Raw genomic sequence first — 19,299 nt, forward strand, 5'->3', positions numbered from 1 at the left:
ATATCTTCCAAAAAGCATGAGTCTAATTAATTCTGACGGAAGTTGCATGTGTTCTTCAGGTGAATGGGATGCTTTAGGGCTGTTTTTGTTAATGCTTCGCCTTTGGGTTTGTTTGTTTTTTTCCTTTTCTATCTTGCCATTTTCTGAGACTACATATAGCTCTATAGTCACCACAGAACCAGAAGGGAGTATGTGTGTATCAAAATGGTGGTATGGTTCTTATGACTGGCTGAGAGCCTTCATGTGACCAGTCTTTTATTTAGCCGAAAGGTGTCCAACTTCACTGGGTGTTAGTATATCAATGGCTTGTAAGTTCTACCACTCTACTGCATTCGGCTACGAATGCCTGTGTATAAATGATGTCATCATCACTTTATAAAACAAATAATGCACAGCACTTGGTTGGGCATTTATGAAATTATCGATTCTCCTTACTTTTGAACAGTCTAAAATACACTTGCATGTTCCCAACTGTTCTACCAATACTATCAGAAGGATAATACTTAATGCCCTGAGTACTAGTAATATGCATTGTTTGTAAACTATTTACTCTCCATTGAATACTAAAATCATCTAACAAGAACTCAAGGATTTGTGAAATTAAGAAATCAAGAAATGAGGGGATAAAGGAATCAAGAACTAAAAAATCAAGCGGTCATGGAATCAAGTGCTGCATCATAATTTCACATGCTCTTGCCATTTGAAGCTGCGATAAGCTCACAACTGTGAAATCAGGGCCACCCTGCCCTCAAAATACCACCACCACCACTACCATCCATCAGGTTCCATGGTTGCTATCTACAAATGGGGTCACGACCTGTTCTGGTTTAGTGACAATCAGCTGTGTGAAGCAGCATTTATGCATATAGCGTAAAATCAACACATTATCCAAATAAAGCTGGAGATCATAATAGAAACAAAAATAGATGTGTGGAAAGCTAATCTTGATAATATGACTTCTATAGATTTCTGAATCTTAATTACCTGTCTTTTTGTGTATTTTCCTCTTAAGGAAACAGATCAAATTCCATGTTGACATAAAGCTCAGCATTTGAAAAATTCACAAGTTTGCAAAATTAATTGTCACATTGTCATAGTTATTGCGAAGGTGCATGATTCTCCCTCATATGACTGTCATTATGAGAGAAAACTTACTTTCCTAATCGAACAAAATACACACTGTTTTAGTCTACATACGGTATACAAAAGTCCTGCCTCTTTTGAGGCAGGATGTGAGCAGTCAAACCGATCTTTCATAAACACTCCAGTCCACTGTCAGCGAGGTTAAATTGTTTCTGTGAAACAATGATCTCTTCCTTCCATATAAAAAGTTCGAGTCACAGAGCTCTTCTGTTCTTGTCAAAGGTCATCACAAGGAAAATGTATAATTGGCAAAAAAAAAGAGAATATATATATATATATATATACATATATATATATATATATATATACATATATATATATATATACATATATATATATATATATATATATATATATATATATATATATACATATATATATATATACATATATATATATATATATATATATATATATTCTCTCTCTTTTTTTGCCAATTATACATTTTTTCTTTTTTCCGTATACAATGGTCAACATAAAAATTCTCTTGTAAGTCATGATGCAATCAAGTAGCTGATACAGTAACATTTTGTTAACATTTTGTTATATTATGTTAATGAATGAAGAGTGGATGGAAGTTAATGAAGAGGACAAGAGAACAAGTGTTAGGAATAGGTGGATATTAATGGTGGAAGGGAAGGGAGAGGGGACAAGGATTAGGAATGGGTGCATCTATTGAAAGGAAGGGGGAGAGACAAGAGCTAGGAATGAAGAGATGTTACTGCAAAGAGGAGCACTAGTTAGGAATGGAAGGATGGATGCTTAAAGACAAGAGGGCAGGGGATAACATAACTTAGGAATGGATGGAAGTTGATGCCAGGAGGAGGGGGAGGAGGAGGACTCAGAAACTGGAAGAGTGGAAGGGGGAGATGAGTACCGGAGGTTAACTCACTCCCTGGCTGCTGTGGAGAGGGCATCATGGGGATGAGTTCATGGGCCATCTCCCGGTGGTTGCACAGGCGTTCTCCAATCTCCTGGCTCCCCAGGGGATCCTTTTGGCTCCCGGACACTGAGTACTGTTTGGAATCCTGCCAAGATGAAATAGAATAGTTATGCCGAGGGAATGAGCATGTTGTTGTGATTGTTCTTTTTCCCCCTCATTCTGATCTCTCTCTTCATCTTATCACTATCATGAACAATGAATCAAAACAAACCCCTTTCTTCTAGAGGAAGGAACAATGCAACAAAAAAAAAAATGACATAACAAACATTAAGTAAACACCAATATACATTATCGACTAGAGAGTTGAAACGTCGAACAGGTGCATACCAATATGAATTCCAATCGTGTCAAAACTGTTTTCTTCTATACGTAAGCAATGACAAAAAAAAAAAATGTAAAACAGCTCACTGTGAGAGAAATGTACAATGAATGTGAGGGCGGGGGTTGTACGAGAGGGAGGTGTATGTAGCTTCCTAATATCTAGCATAGTGCAGAGAGAGGTCTATATTTGACTTCAGTGCTGCAGTGAGGAAAGATGGGGAAAAGTTGCAAAGGCACCTTACAGATTTAACTACCAGCTGAAACATCTCACCACTTCTGTCTGCAAAAAACAGACACTCTCTTTGAATGAGAACATATCGATCTGCACATTGATTACATAAGCTTTTAGACATGCCAGTGACTGAAAAGTCCTAAAATATTCTTCGCATTTCCCCAACTTATATATGATCCACCCGAGTAAAGCCTTCGATTCGCTCAACCACATTTTGCTGTACGAACTGGAACACTGTGGTGACAGACGTGTACTTGTCAGTTGGTCAGGGATTATCTTACTGATCATAAGCAGGGGCGGATCCAGGAATTCCGTAAAGGGGAGGTGCTTTTACAAAATAAAACGGGGGCACCCCCCCCCCCATTTTTTCTTCTCATTTCTTTTGTTTTAACGAAAAGTAAAGAGGGGCACGCACCCGGTGCGCCCCCTCCAGTTCCGCCACCGAGAGGCAGTTCATATGTGTCAATGGCACAAAAACTTGAAGTTAGGATGACATTCTGTTGCCATCGTGTCACCTGAACATAACACAGAAGAATTCTATTTTCTATGAAAGTGGTAAGTTCTGGAATGATTTAGATTCAATTTTCAAGAATGTATCCACTCAAAGTGCTTTTACAGTCATCTGTCCATTTTTTGTTAGTTTTGTTCTGTGTGTCAGGTTTGTTTGCTTAATGTCGTTAACACATGTTTCATCTTTCATTTTGTGTATTCAATCTGTCATTTTCATTAAATATTCCGAATTGGACTCTGAATCTATATTTGTACAATTCTATATATTCAATTCTACAGAGGGGATCACGTTTGCCTTGAGCCTTTGGCTAGATACGTGAACTTCCCATCATATATTACACAATACATATTTCTGTTATTTTTAATGATTATTGATAACGTGAATTATATTGAACTTCTCAACACCGTGGTACAACTGTACATTTGATGCCATCATTCCATGCTTACCGTACACATTTAAGTTATAGACCCAGAAAGGTAACACAATCCATTAATGACGTCAACAACAGCATCCCTCTCCATCTCTCCCTTTTCTGTCTGTCTGTCTGTCTGTCTCTTTCACTCCCTACATCTTCTTTTACAACCATAATTCAAGCCCTCCGTTCAGATGCAAGCCAGTTTATACCAAAACTCGATAAAGAAAGACGTATAAAGAATCATCGTATCGCTGATAGACCGTTCAGATGCTAATTTCAACCGTTCTGGAAAACGTCGTATAGATGTGCAGTTTCTCACTGCACATGCTGTTGGTGGGTACGAGTGACAGGTGCGGGGTCACCTTTCATGTGTACTCCCATTAAGCCCCGCCCAGTTATACCGTTCTATGGTCGCCATACGTTCAGACGCACAATGGACACGATGGAATGCTGATTCATTATTGAGTTCTAGTTTGAAACGATGCTCTGACCGTTGTTTCGCTATACGTCGTTTCGTTATGCGTCGTTTCACTAGTCAGCATTCAGATGAATAAATTCATCGTATAGCTATACCGTTCTAGTATAAATTTTATGCGTCTGAACACCCTGCTTGTTGTGTATCTCTCGACTGCAGTACATTTGTACCATTCACGATAACTGCTGCACTACGAAAGGGGCACTGTCACTTTGTATCTCCTCCTAGAAGAGGGCTCGTAACAAAACTGAGAGCGCAAATGTTGCGTCTGCCATACTTTCCCTTAAGCAGAAGCAACAAATAATTGATATTTCTTTCTCCGAAGGACAGGGGTGTGTGTATGATTTTGCAAAAGGCCGAAAATGGCTTAGTGTACTATGTCTATTCGCGCTTTGTGCCATGATTAAAATAAGGCTTTTAGCCATTGTAGTATGATGTATCAAGATATACAATGAGAGCATTACAGCACACATTATACACTTCTGTTATGTGATGAATGTGTAGTTGGGAAACCAAAGATGTTTGCTTCAAAATCGCAAGCTATGTGCAGCAAAACTGAGGGAAACTTATCCATTATTTGTTTTCTATTTGTTTTGTTTTTTTTTGTGAGAAAATTGAAAAAAAAAAATGCTTTCTTGTAAACAGAGTTCAGTCAGCTATTGTGCCTATACACATCATCATGCATCCTCTGAGCAGAAATATTGATTAATATACTTCAATAAACCGAGCCAAAGTCAACGACAACAAACATTTCCCAGTTTTGCCTAGTAGAAGAATGATACACAACGTGTACGACTGAGTCAGTTTGTTAGCATCCCTTGACCTTCTGCAATGAGTAACTAATTTCAACCCAGTACAAAGTTCAAAGTCTTCAAAAACTGCTACTGAAGCATGAGACAGGGGGAGGGGGGAACACTTCTCGAAGTCTTACAGCTGCACAGGAGCTCCTCCCCCTGGGCCTGCTCCCCCTCCTCCTCCCTCCTCCCCCCCCCCCCCAAAAAAAAAAAAAGAAAAAGAAAAGAAAAGAAGAAAACATTCTGGCTGAGTGGGACCAAGAAGGTATCGGTGTGACACCTCCTTGGTGAGACCAACACATCACTTTCACATTTTGCATGCACCCATCTACTAGCATAAAATTGATATGCTCCAAATTAGTTTACTTCAAGGCAATGTCACTCCTATTGAACTAAACCTCAAGCATCAGTACAATTTATCCTCACATTTGTAGTGTACAACAGCAACAATGCAGGCACATTTTTATTTTCCCCTTCTCAATCTTTTGTACATGAAACATATTACCTCTCTCTCTCTATCTCTCACTATATACATACAAAAAAAAAAAATATATATATATATGAATTTCATATCTATTGTAGTTTATAATAGTAATGATGTCAATCAAATCTATGAATAAATATACAGATATTTTGTCTTTCATTTATTTCTACATTTATACACTTGGTTAATCATAAGTGTGTTATATATTATATATTGAAAATTACAATATATGCACAATTCATATCATAAAATATACAAATATGCTAGATAATTAATTCTCTTTTAGGAAAACTTAACAGCCTATCGTAAAACCCAAAATGTCTGCATACATTTTAATTTTGAGAATTTTGTGATCGAGAGCCAAGATTCGCGAAATTGAATGCCAGTGGCAATTCGCAAAGGTTCCATGCCACAAAAATATCATGCTTTACAGTAACCTGTGTCGTGCGCCATCATTCCTAGCTGCCTTGGTGAGGGGCACTGACCAAACACGTGAAAGGAATCATGCACTCACACCATGCGAGTGTGACATACACGACGAATGAAACAAGCATATGTCCGAGTCCAAAGTAGAACGTTCAATGGCATTTGTAAAACAAAAACACACACACACACACACACACACACACACACACATAAAGATTGCAACACAGTGCTCTAATCACACATCAGAGCAGGCAAAAATGACATTGCATTAATCACTTCAACTGAATTATAACTATGAAACACAATAACTGACTGAACAAATGCCAGGGCCCAGAAAATGAACTTCTCTTTAAAATAAGTTTTGTAGCAACAAAAAAAAAAGGCAGCTGAAAACTGCTTATCTAATAGTGGCGTGCCACTGGAGAGAAATGGAGTCAAAAGGGGTCTGAGCTATCGATCCTACAAGAATCTTTGTCAGAGGCAAAATGACAAACAGGCAGGGAAAGCAATCACATATAATAAGAACTACACACAACAAGAACAGTCATGGGACGGTTGCAATTGTATGGACACAGAACAAAGAAAACAAAAGGGAAGGGTTGGAGGTAATGGGCAAGGAGTCCAACAGGTAAAGGGAGGGGAATTAAAGCAGGAGGGTGGACAGACAAAAGGCAGAGGAGGGTCAGGGATGATCTGGAGGACCAAGGGGGGCAACCTTTGAAGGATAAGGATGAATAGGGAGGCAACATCAAACAAGATAAGGAACAACAGAGGGATAAAGAATGGAAAAGAGTGAAAAAGCAACAGCATGAGTGGGTTGGGTTGGGGGGCAGAACAACCAGAGAGCCCTAACCTGGTGTACCAAGAGGCAACAAAATGAAAGTAAGAGTCAACCAACAAATGCAAGTTACCAAACAGATCAAAGTATATATAAAATAGTAATAATAATAATGATAACAATAATGATGACCTATTCATAAAAGTAAAATAAGTTTTGTGGAGGGTGAGCCCTATAAGCATACCATATACCATAGGCAACAAAATGAAAGTGAGAGTCAACAACAAATGCGTTACCAAACAGATCAAAGTATATATATTTAAAAAATAAAAATAAATGAAAAAAAAAAAATAATAATGATGATGATGATGATGATGATGATGATGATAATGATGATGATGATAATAATAATGATGATAATAATAATAATAATGATAATAACAATTATAATAATAATAATAATAACTATAATGATGATATTGATAAAAGTAAAATAAGTTTTATGGAGGATGAGCTCTGTAAGTATACCATATACCATATACTCCTAAACTGAAAAAAAAAAAAATAGAGCATAAAGCAGATCAGGGGGTAGCAACTCGCACTTTCCATATTTTCTGGTCAACACCAGCTTTTATTGGCTTGACTGATATCATGTGGGAGGGCTGCACACAGGAGCAAGAAGATCAGGAAGGCTCACCATCAAATGCTTGAGCCCTACTCTCCGCAAATGTTGAATTTCTATTCTGGAAATACAAAAGCCCCCGAGAGGGATATACATGTTATTACCCCCTAACACATCCTCCCCAACTCGGTCGCTATGCACCCTTACTTGCATGCTGTCCCCATCCTCCCCATCCCCTATTGAACACATTCTTGCCTCTCCAAGAAAAATTCCTCCATACGGTCATGCCCCTCCCTTACCCTACCCATCTCTGTTGCGTCACTGAGAAACGTCCTCCACGTCCAATTTTGAAACCCCCATCCTCAGGCACAAAAATTCTAGTTTTGGGCCTGATGCTTGAATCTTGTACGGTAATTCCTTTTCAAATGGAAATCAGAAGTGAGATTCTTATTTGTAATAATCATGCACCATCAGTTATCAACAGTATGCCATTGCAAATAAAACATCTAATCAGGGGCGGATCCAGGAATTCTGTAAAGGGGGGGGGGGGGCGCAACTAATATTTCTGGTGCCACTTCCGGGTTTCATTTCATTTTTTTCTTTTTATTTCTATTGTTTTTAACGAAAAATAAAGGGGGCGCCAATTGCGCCCCCCTCTGGATCCGCAACTGCTAATGTTTATAAACATGTCCACAAAACTTTGATTACGTCTGAATGTTTTAAAATCTGTATTTAAAAAAACAACAACTCAAAACATTGCTTTAAATATTAAACTGAACTGGCTGCATGAGCCTACTTTTGAGTACATGACTCGACACATACATATATGAAAACAAAAACCAGCATGTACAAATATTGTGCATTCCTGACAGCATATCTGTCTGTGTAAGAAAAACAATATATATATAATATAGATTTCACAGATACTACTGAAAAAGAAACAAAGAATAGAATTAGGGGCACCGTTTTTGCAATTGCTACTGGTCCAAAGGATCTCATGATTTCAGTCAAGTTTGGTATTCCCAAACATTTTGACTTCTGAAATTCAAAACAAGCAGAGAAGAATGTGCGCTGTGAGGTGATATGACTATGTCATACATACTAGGTGTTACAAAAAACATTTCCCACTTTTGATCCTTAATAGTTTGAAAACTATACATCAGATAACAGTGTCATTGATATGAGTAACAGCTGAATAGTGTACGATTTAGTTGGAGGTGATTTGAATATGAGAACATGAATCAGTTTCATTAAATCCCAGTTAATTTTAAAGTTAAGCTCCAGATTTTGGTCAAATTCGAACCCTCTGTACAAAATTGAACTTCACACAAGAACCAATGATGCATATGTTAGTGTGTGCTTACAATGACCCTGAACAATAGAGATGAATATCACAAATGCCATCTTTTTCAGAGCTCTGCTGACTTGGCCTGTGGTCTCTTGCTCCAAGGCACATAAATTCATGATGGATTGCCCCGGGCACAGCTAGTCTGAATTCATGGTAAAGGGTAAAATGCATGGACATGGAAAAACGTAAGCACATGTTTTAATGTGCTTGCAGTGCTTGCATACACTACATTTCAGGATGAATAAAGACTAGCTGTGATAGTGGAATTTCTCATGAATGTAATAGAACATTCAAACCCTGGCCATTGTTCAGAACCATTGTCTGGGTATTAACCACACACTCCCATACACACCAATTGACCCCGGTGCAAAATGAAAGTTTTGTACAGAGGGTTGAAAATAGAGCAACATCTGAAACCTAACTCAAAAGTAAATCTTGAATTTACTGAAACTGATTTATGCTTTCATTTTTTAATTACCTCCCACAAAATTGTACACTATTCAGCTTTTGCTCATACCAATGTCAGCATTACCAGATGTATAGTTTTTGAACTGTTAAGGATCAAAAAAAGGGTAATTTTTTTTTTGTAACACCTACAGTACTTCATTCAACACAAGAAGCGCCGACTCGAGCACCTATGCTCAAATAATCATCCAACAAAATCTCACCTAAGGTTACTCACTTATTTTGCTCCCCACCCCTCCCCCAATGATTAATGTGATTTCTTTTCCTTCTGCACAGTTCCAAGAATCAAGCAAAAGAATTACTCAGTATGAGGACAGTTGATAAAAACATTCTATGTTCCTGTTTGTGCACATACATGTTTTCTGGTATGTTGGCTCCATTGACTTCTTCTTGCACAGCATAAGGTATCAGTTTATTATATGCATTTTTTTTTTTTTTTTTGATGAGTAGACTCTATTGTGCCAAGTGCACATGAACAAGAAAAAAAAACAGGACATTGAAGTTTTTTTGTGTTTTTTTTTTTCTGGTGTTTTTTTTAATCAGTAATCCTACTGTGTGGTCTTTTCTCTGTATGATATTTACTTTTCTGTGCAGTAAAACAATGGTAAGTGAAAAAACGTGCACAAATCATCCTTGACTCTTCATGTGATATTTTTTTTTCATTCTATAGAGGATCTCAGCGAATGTAACCACAAAAATCTCCTTAACATAAAATGTGAGTGATTCTATTACACCCATCCATCTTCTGTTCATCGTGTACAGTTGAACAACAGTTTGACAGTGTATTGTTGTGCACACATTTCTGCTGAATTGATGACAATTCTCATGAATTCTCTCTCATTTTGTGTGGTTTTTCCCCCTTTCTCTGCTATTGTGTGAGAGCAGGAACTTTGATGACTAACATTAACATCAGCTGGAAAGAATTCCACTGTCACCCCTAATCATCTCGACAAGGATGATGACATTCCAATGTATGCCTTTCATGTTCAGAATTTTTTTTATTTTTTTTATTTTTTTTTTGGGGGGGGGGGGGGCGGGAGGGTTCTGTTTTTCTACAATGTAAACTCTAAAACATGAGAGGATAAATAACATGTGAATGTTGTTTGTTGTTGTTGTTTTGTTTCAAAGTGCAAATTCACCTATGGGGAAACCAAATTCTTCTGCGAAATTACGATGCTGATGTTTCAATGAGAGAGGGGAATAACTCTTTCACAGAAGCACCGACAATCTTTCAAAGGAAGTTTAATCTGGAGACAGAAATGTTACCGCAAGGACTGCAAAAGAAAATGGGTTTTTCGTGTGCGGTGTCAGTCATCTGCTTTGAAAAGAAATAACAAGTTTCCCTGAATGAGTCTATGATGACGACAACAGAAAGGAAATGGTCCTTGGGTGCCTATGGCTCTGTGCTAACATTCATTGTTTTTATGTAAGACTTGAACGGCCGCAGTGCACCGCAGCAATCCAACATATCCCTTAAAGGACAAGTCCACCTTCATATACTGTACATAAGGATTGAGAGAATGCAGCAATATTAGTAGAACACATCAGTGAAAGTTTGAGGAAAATTGGACGATCCGTTCAAAAGCTACGAATATTTTAAATCTGCGCAGTCACTGCTGGAAGAGAAGACTACTACAGTGTATGATGTCACATGCATACAACTATATAAGGAAAATAAAAAGAGAATTTCACAAAACTTTACTTTTGGAATAAAGTGCACATTTCTTCGACGTGTTACTGACATATATTAAGGGTAATATTATTCCCCTGCCTTCTGAAAGAGAGAAGTCAAGTATTCTTTTGTTATGGGAGAAAAATGGAAATATGTTGAATTTTCCTTATTCTTTCTTTATATCGTTGTACTCATGTGACATCACAAGCTATAGTAGTCTTTTCATCCAGACTTGACTGAGCAGAAACTCCAAAAATTCATAACTTTTTAACGGATTGTCCGATTTTGCTCAAACTCTCACTGATGTGTTCTACTAATATTGCCGCATTCACTCAACCAACATGTCTATGAAGGTGAACTTGTCCTTAAAGAAGATCACACTCTCTACACATGGACAAGAAGTTTTAGGATGGAGTTCCAACTGGCTGTAATCATTGTAGCAGTTGTAAGTTTTCTATTGATGTACACAAGAATTCCATGGGTGCATTTGTGCCAGCTTGCTGAGCAATCTAAAGGTTCATTTTGAATGTTAACATAATGTTGCTTATACAGACTTTACTTTGCATGTTTATTTATTACATGAAATGAAATCTCACTGAATGAAAGCACATAAAACTAGAATTATCACTGAAGGTGATTAATATCCCCGCCCCTGTGTTGCTTTATAGTATGTGATGTCATGAGGGCAATGACGTTAATACCAAGTTTGTGCACTTGTCGAATTGGAAACAGAATAATTTTAGTTTACTGCACAATTACAGAGTTGACACGGAGTATATAACTTACAGCAAATGGTTTCCTTATACTAACACATTGGTGTCTTGCAAAACTACACTTCTAGATCATGATATATACTAAATTTGACTTTAATTGCTTGAATGATGGAAAAGTTATTCGATCTGCAAGGTTTTGGTAAAATTGTGGTTACCATGGCAACAGTTTGTGTGACAAATACAAAAATTATGTGTTCCACATCTATATCTCAGGGCCATAATGCCTACCAAATTTGGTTTCAATTGCTTGAAAACTGTGGAAGAAGTCTACTCCACAGGATTTTAAAAAAAATTTTAAATGTGGTTACCATGGCAATGCATTGTCTGATACAAAGACAAAGGACATTTATGCAAAGCTACACTTAAAGGGCATCATACACACCAAATTTCACCTTCATAGATTAAATGGTTCAATTTGATACAAAAATGAGTGGTTACCATGGCAACACATATTTCTTATATTAACACATTGGTGTCTTGCATAACTATACCTCCCGATCATCACACATACTAAATTTGACCTTAATTGCTTGAATGATGTGGAAGTTATTCAATCCACAAGGTTTTGGTAAAATTATGGTTACCATGGCAATGCTTTGTCCGACAAACACAAAAATTATGTGTTCCACATCTAAGCCTCAAGGCCATAATGCCTACCAAATTTGATTTCAATTGCTTCAAAACTGTGGAAGTTGTTCACTCCACAGGATTTCGAAGAAAACATGCGGTTACCATGGCAACGCTTTGTCAAGTACAAACACAAAGGGTGTCTTGCATAACAACACCTATACATTGTAGATCATCATAGATACCAATTTTGAAATTGATTGCTTAAATACTATGGAAGTTATTCAATCCACAAGGTTTTGGTGAAATTATGGTTACCATGGCAACGCATTGTCCGACAAACACAAAAAACGTCTTGCGCATCTATACCTCAATATCATCATTTATCCTAAGTTTCATTTAAATTGCTTCAAAACTGTAGAAGGAGTTCGCGACGCAAGATTTTGCAACAGACCGACCGACCGACCGACCGACCGACCGCCCGACCAACATCACGGTGATTCCTATATACCCCTTCACACTAATTGTGGCGGGGGTATAACAAAATTCAATCCCATCCAGAAATATGTGCAAAAGTGTAAATCAGAGCTGTATCATGTGAAATCATTTAAAACTGTACCCTCCTGGAAAGCTGGTTATGTCAGTTATCCACTTAATTCTGACAAATTAAAACTGACATATGGAATAATCTTCATGCATAACTCTTTATTAATAGATATATATCAGATAAGTGCCTGGGCATACCAGTTGAGTAATTTTCATCACTTTTTGCGCAGTTTCTATTCGCACATCCCTGTGTCTTTGCCAGTAAATGTTACCTATCTTTTATACGTATAGATAGGGATCACGAAAAGTAAGTACCGTACTATCACAAAGATATATCTTCCTTGGAAAGTGGCTGGTGATTGTGCAATGAGACATCAGTCAATTGTCTGATGTCAATTGTATTAGAATAAGACTAATGAAGTTTGAAATTTCACATATCTTCACCGAATGGTACAAATCACTACTAGCTACTGCTATATACTAGTGTTACTGTTTTGTGTGGACATCTGACACTTTTAAAAGTCCTAAACATGTTTATAACTATCTTGCTTCAATTCTGGTTTTGAATGAAATCCTTACTGTTTTGTTTGTTCAATAGCATCTTATTAATGTCATCCTGAGCACGGTAACAAATTGTACTTCCCAGAGTAAAGGGGCAATTGGGGTCTCCATGAGTTCAAATAGCCTCTGCACTATTGGATATTATCTGATAAAGTTTTAGCAGTGCACAATATAGTTCAATTCACACTCAATCAGCTGCTGAAAATAAAATCAACCTAGTAATGTCCCACGTTGATTTAATTTCTAAGATATTAAAGATACACACTAGCTCCATTTTTTTTTTTCCTTTGGATACCTTCCAGTTACACATTCTGACGTGGAAGCGTCAGCCTCAAGTAACTGTTGTATTATTTGATATTATCTGACAAAGTTTTAGCAGTGCACACCATAGTCCCACTCACAGTCAATCAGTTGCTGAAAATAAAATCAATCTAGTAACATCCCACCACTACTTTCTTTCATAAATATACTTGTGTGGAAGAGGCACACTAGCTCCTTGTTTCCTATTGCAAGCATTTTAACTACACAAAAGAAAAAACAAAACCACTAGGAATTTGAGAACATACACGATTATATCAAATCATGGAAATGCATTAAACTACATGAAATAATCAGTGTGCAGACCTCTGTGAACTAATAATCCTAGTTTTTCTCTTCACCCTGAACTTGGCTTGATATTGGGAGGCTCTGATTGTGTCATTGTAAATATACTTCATCACATTTCTCCTGTTTGTTTAAGTAAAAAGTTTTAAGAACAGTAACAGCACAGGATTCGATGAACTAAGTACTTCCCTTCTAAAAAAGGTAATTTATTCAGTTGTTTCCCCCTTAGTACACATATTTAATTTATCTTTATGTTGTGGAAGGGTTCCAAAAAATTTAAAAATTGCTAAAATAATACCTGTTTTTAAAAAGGGAGACAAACACTTATTTTCTAATTACAGACCCATAGCTTTGTTGCCTTGTATTTCGAAAATTTTAGAAAAAATTGTTTATAAAAGATTAATATTTCATTTGGACAAACACCAACTACTAAATAATTCCCAATATGGTTTCAGGGCACGTCATTCATGCGAGCATGCTTTAATAGACCTTCATGATAGACTGCTGAATAATATCAATAACAATAATCACTCTTTCGGAATTTTTCTTGATCTAACCAAAGCTTTTGATCTGATAAATCATGATATTCTTTTGTACAAATTATCTTACTTTGGAATTAGGGGCACAGTGTGGGACTGGTTCCACAGCTATTTAGATGAAAGATACCAATTTATTTTCTACAATAACTGTAGTTCATCATATTCAAGGGTCCAGTGTGGAGTCCCCCAGGGATCCATACTGGGCCCTCTCCTGTTTCTTTTATATATCAATGATTTATGTTATGTATCCTCCTTCTTTAATTTTGTGTTATTTGCTGATGATACCAATATTATTTCCTCTCACAGTGATTTTAAGTACCTTGTCTCTAAAACAAATACTGAGCTTGATAAAGTGTCTGAGTGGTTTGATGTTTGATGTTAATTACGAAAAGACAAGCGTTATGTATTTTCGTAAACCCACAATATCTCATGTCTTAGATGAAGTTAAAATCAAGATGAATAATGTTCAATTATGTATATCAACATCAGTTAAATTTCTAGGTATTATACTTGATGAAAAATTAAAATTTAACGAACACCGTTTTTTGATTTGTAACAAAGTTTCCAAAAATATTGGTATATTAAGCAAGTTACGTACTACGCTCCCTGAAAAGCAGCTATTTATGTTGTATAATTCTCTTGTCCTCCCATATTTACAGTATTGCACCATTACATGGGCAAATGCTGGTGTTACTCATTTAGATCCCATACACAAATTGCAAAAGAAAGCTCTACGTATATGCTCTAATTCTGCTTATTTTGCCCCTTCTCAGCCTCTATTTTTTCGTTTAAAAACCTTAACAATATATGATATTTATAGATTCAAAATCGCTAATTTAATGTTCTATGTTAATAATAATTTGGCACCAGTTAATATTTCTAATTTATTTCGCCACAATAAAGATGTTCACCAATATAATACTCGCTCACGTCTTAAATTCAATTATCCTGCAGCTAATAGTCACTCCATATTAAAATCTGTTAAGCATACCGGTCCCCGTATCTGGAACAACCTTTCAAATGACATCGCTTCTTGTTCAACCATAACTTCTTTCAAATTTAAATTGAAGAATCTTTTGATTCGTACATATAAAGAAAATAACCAAGTTCAATCATTTTATTTGATTTGAATTCCAAAAGAATTTACAATAGTTATAATATATACTCATGAATTTTATTACCAAGAGGAATATATATGCATCATGTATGTGACTGTATTTATGGGGGGGGGGGGGGGGGAGGAGGCGTCGAACTTCACTGGGCTAAGACCTCCTTACTTATTTTTTTTTTTTCATTTCAATGTATAGTATTTTCTGTGTTTTATGTACAATTTCAAACAGTTTATTATTTTACTTCATTTAAAAATTATGTTCACTTCGTCATGTACATGTACATGCATTCTATTTATCATTGTAATCTGGGGGCTTTACGCCTTTTCAAGCAATCGCTTTTTGTAGTCCCCGTTCTCCTCATCAATACTTCTTTTTTTGTTTGCTATGTTGATCTCACAATGTATTTGTTTTATGATGATTGAGATGAATAAACGAATTGAATTGAATTGAAAACTGCGTGTATAACATGTGGACCCAACAAGTATACTTGCACTTAAATCAAACATGTAAACATCTGTGATATTTTGAAGTTGCTGACTTTTTTTTTTTCCCCTCTCACTCGCTTTTCTTGCCACCTGAAGTTTATTTTAACACTGATAAGAAAAACACCCAAAAAAAAATCACTTTGAATCTAGGTAGAAAAATAGAGATGAGGGGCATGAGAATATATGATTAAATTCACAGAAATGAGGGATTATAGCTTATTTCAATGCAACTCAGTAACAAATTTTGAGTACACCATGACGTATCATCCGCCAATGACAATTTACACTGTGACACTCATCATCTGTTTTCAATGTAAACAGACTCTCCCCTCTGTTCCCCCACTGGGCTGTGAGTTACTCAACTTGGACACTGTGACACACCAAGTTCACACGGAAATTCACTAGAAGTTTTCTGATTGTACCACTTTGCATTATTCATTTGTACTAATATGACTTGGATGGCTTTGGTTATAATTTTCACTTTCAATAGAGAAGTGCTTTACAATGCAAAAAAAAAAATGGGGGAAAAGAAAAGAAAACAAACAAATCTACAATGATCAGGTCATAAAGAGTAACAACCAAAAAAGTTCAGATATTGTCCTCACATGGAATAATGTAAATTGCGCAAAGAAAACAAAAACATCCTACTGTAATTTTCATGATGCACCCGTTTTCATGATGTACCCGTGAATGCACACAATAGCAAAGAATTACCTGGGCAACTTATTGTTAAGAGCAAGCATTTATTTGTCAGTTTGTTTAATAGCGCGTATTCAAACTGTGCAAGGTGAACACAGCTTTATTTCTACATTACAAGAATACATAACAAACAATGTTTGTTTTGCATCTAGGCTTTTCTGGAATGTATTTGTCTGAGAACCAGCAAATCATACTTTATAGCCTTATTTTGAACTCTGCCATGCATAGACATACGAATAATTTTTGTTTGCTTTTGCACAATATAGACAAAACAAAAACAAAAACAAACTTGCAAGCTGATCTCTATTTTTCCTGATCAATAGGCAAGTTGTATTTATTCCTATTTCCATTTCCACGGATTGAGTCAAGATTTCATTTTCTTGCAGAGTCATGACCAATCAATGATCTCATACAGACTTGCACTGAACAACATGTCAAGAGACAATATCCTTGCTTTTAATAGCTATTGTACAGTATATCTGTTCATATAAGTGATAGAGTAGTTTATATTCGGAGTGAAATACCAACATTATGGTGAGAAGACAAAAAAAAAAAAGGTTTCCATAAGATTCCCCACTGACAAGATTTAGCCTGATTGCCCCAGGAGTCTCACTAACATATATCTACTCCTTTTATTCCATGCAGCAGTCTTAATAGTGTCTCCTTATAGAACAAACAAACAAACAAACAAAAAAAACAAGGAAGACAAGGAGAAACCATTGACGCATAAAGGGAAATTGTTATTATGGCAAAGAGAAAGGAACATATCACACACATACACACAATGAAAACAACAAGAACAGCATAATCTTGCAAACTTTTGTAAAGGCATTTGAGAAACTACTCCATGGCACGCAGAACCTTGGGTGGCCATCACATTCTCGATATACCAGTACAACAACGTTGTTTCATGCACACGTCACACACATACACACAATAAAAACAACAGTGACACCATACTGTATACGCCGAATATTTCGCGAGGTTTTTATTTTTGCGAATTTTGCGAGTCAGGTGCTATTCGCGAAATTAAAGACACGCGAAAATATTGACTCTGATCCCGATGTGAATGTGACATACGCGTGTACACTTCTCCGTTCAGCACAGACTCCACGATCGCGAATATAACCACTTGCGAAATCGTCGGGAATTCCCGATTCGCGAAAATTTAGACTTGCAAAATATATGACGTATACAGTACTTTCTTGAAGGCATTTGAGAAACTATTCTATGGCACACAGAACCTTAAGTGGACATCATATTCATGATAAAGGTGAAACAAACAAACAAACAAGCAAACAAAAAAACACATAAAAAACACACAAACAAACTGAACTGCAGAAATATCAAAATATATCAAAAGCAGTGGGGAGGTGGTTAGTAGTGCAAGACAAGGTGTAGATAAGAAACTTTGCATGCATTTTACTCTAATTCTTTTGTGTTTGTTGAAAAATATAAATCAAATGCTGGAAACAAGTGGAAACACGTGGAATGCAATTGGAATGCTACGTAGTTCTTTCTCTTTTGTTGAAATGATTGAAATATACGAGGAAAGACATTATTCATGCAGAAGAGGAAAATATGCAGAGCCAAAAAAGAGAGAGTGACACTTTAGGCACAGTCAGACTGGCAAAAGATCAAGAAGTATAAGACCGCGAAGTCTTTGCGATCTTTTGTCGTGCAGTCATGCTGGCAGCCAAACGTCTCGATCTTTGGATCGAGAAGTTTGGGTCATTGGTGCATGCGCGTGGGCAAGAAAGAAGAAAGAGGGCGCTGTCCGATGGCTAATGATTGTGATGTAACAATGCACCCCTGTACATGACAATGGCCTTGCGCTTCAGAGACACCGCCCGCAAACAGGTGGTGGATTGGTCACGTGAAAAATAAGGCAAAGTTTTAGTTGCTAGTGGTCACACTGCCAAAAGATCGAGAAGTTTTGCGGGGGTGAGGAAAATATCCCTAGTTGGAGTGGAAAGTTTCGTGAGAAGTTATGCGGGAGGTTTCGCGGGAAGTTTGCGGTCACACTGGCAAAACTTTGAGGTCTTAATCGCAATCTTAACCTTCTCGATCTTTTGCCAGTCTGACTGCGCCTTTTGTGTTAAACAAATAAAATGCTATAATGCAGCTATAAAACTTCAAGTAGAATCATGCACTTCAAAGACAACATGAAATATCCCCCTATTTAAAAAGGGGGGAAAATGAACACCATGTAAAATGTGTCCATTTGTGTGTACTGTTTTGCTCATTTTTCCAACACTGTTATTTTTGTCATTTTTGGCATATATTCTATTTTGAGTGATCACAAAAGCTTTGGTCTTAAGTACATCACTCTTTTCCATTGCTGTATTTTCTTTTGTCATCCTTGCAATTATGCAATATGCCTCTCATTCATTCATTCTTTTCATTTGTAAGTATATTTTGTATCATACATTGTATATCTTACAAATTGTTATATAATATAATTTGTCAAATGTGTAGTTCGTATTATGCATTAGCTTTTCTTGGTAGAAACAAAGTAGAATTTAATTTAACTGAACTATGACATAATGTCAGCGGAAAGAGGAAAACAAAATTTTTTGCTGACAGTGACTCAAAACATGGAGTGAAATTTCATGCTTCTACCAATGTGGTCATTCATGACACACAACATCACTTGCCTCGATGTGGTCACTATGGCAACTGCCATCTGGTTGACTGGGCTGATCCATTACCAAGGAGATCTTCACAGGCAAAAATCGGGGTGGGGTTCAGAATAGAATGCAATATATGATTGGTCCTGTTAGAG

General features: G+C 36.6%; 1 protein-coding gene across 1 annotated transcript in view; it reads right to left on the reverse strand.

Moving 5' to 3' along the window:
• Nucleotides 1–19,299, reverse strand: part of LOC139713762 (metal cation symporter ZIP14-like) — a 67,585-nt gene that overhangs the window by 20,767 nt on the left and 27,519 nt on the right. Inside the window, exons 6-7 of the mRNA XM_071625464.1 lie at nucleotides 19,160–19,234; nucleotides 2,036–2,171 (exon numbers count right to left, since the gene is read on the reverse strand). Of these exons, the coding sequence (XP_071481565.1) occupies nucleotides 2,036–2,171; nucleotides 19,160–19,234 (211 nt within the window). The remainder of the gene's footprint in view (nucleotides 1–2,035; nucleotides 2,172–19,159; nucleotides 19,235–19,299) is intronic.

This window comes from Diadema antillarum, unplaced genomic scaffold (assembly GCF_040938485.1).
Source record: "Diadema antillarum isolate AM-2024a unplaced genomic scaffold, OU_Dant_1.0 seq00002054_RagTag, whole genome shotgun sequence".
Taxonomy (NCBI): Eukaryota; Metazoa; Echinodermata; class Echinoidea; order Diadematoida; family Diadematidae; genus Diadema; species Diadema antillarum.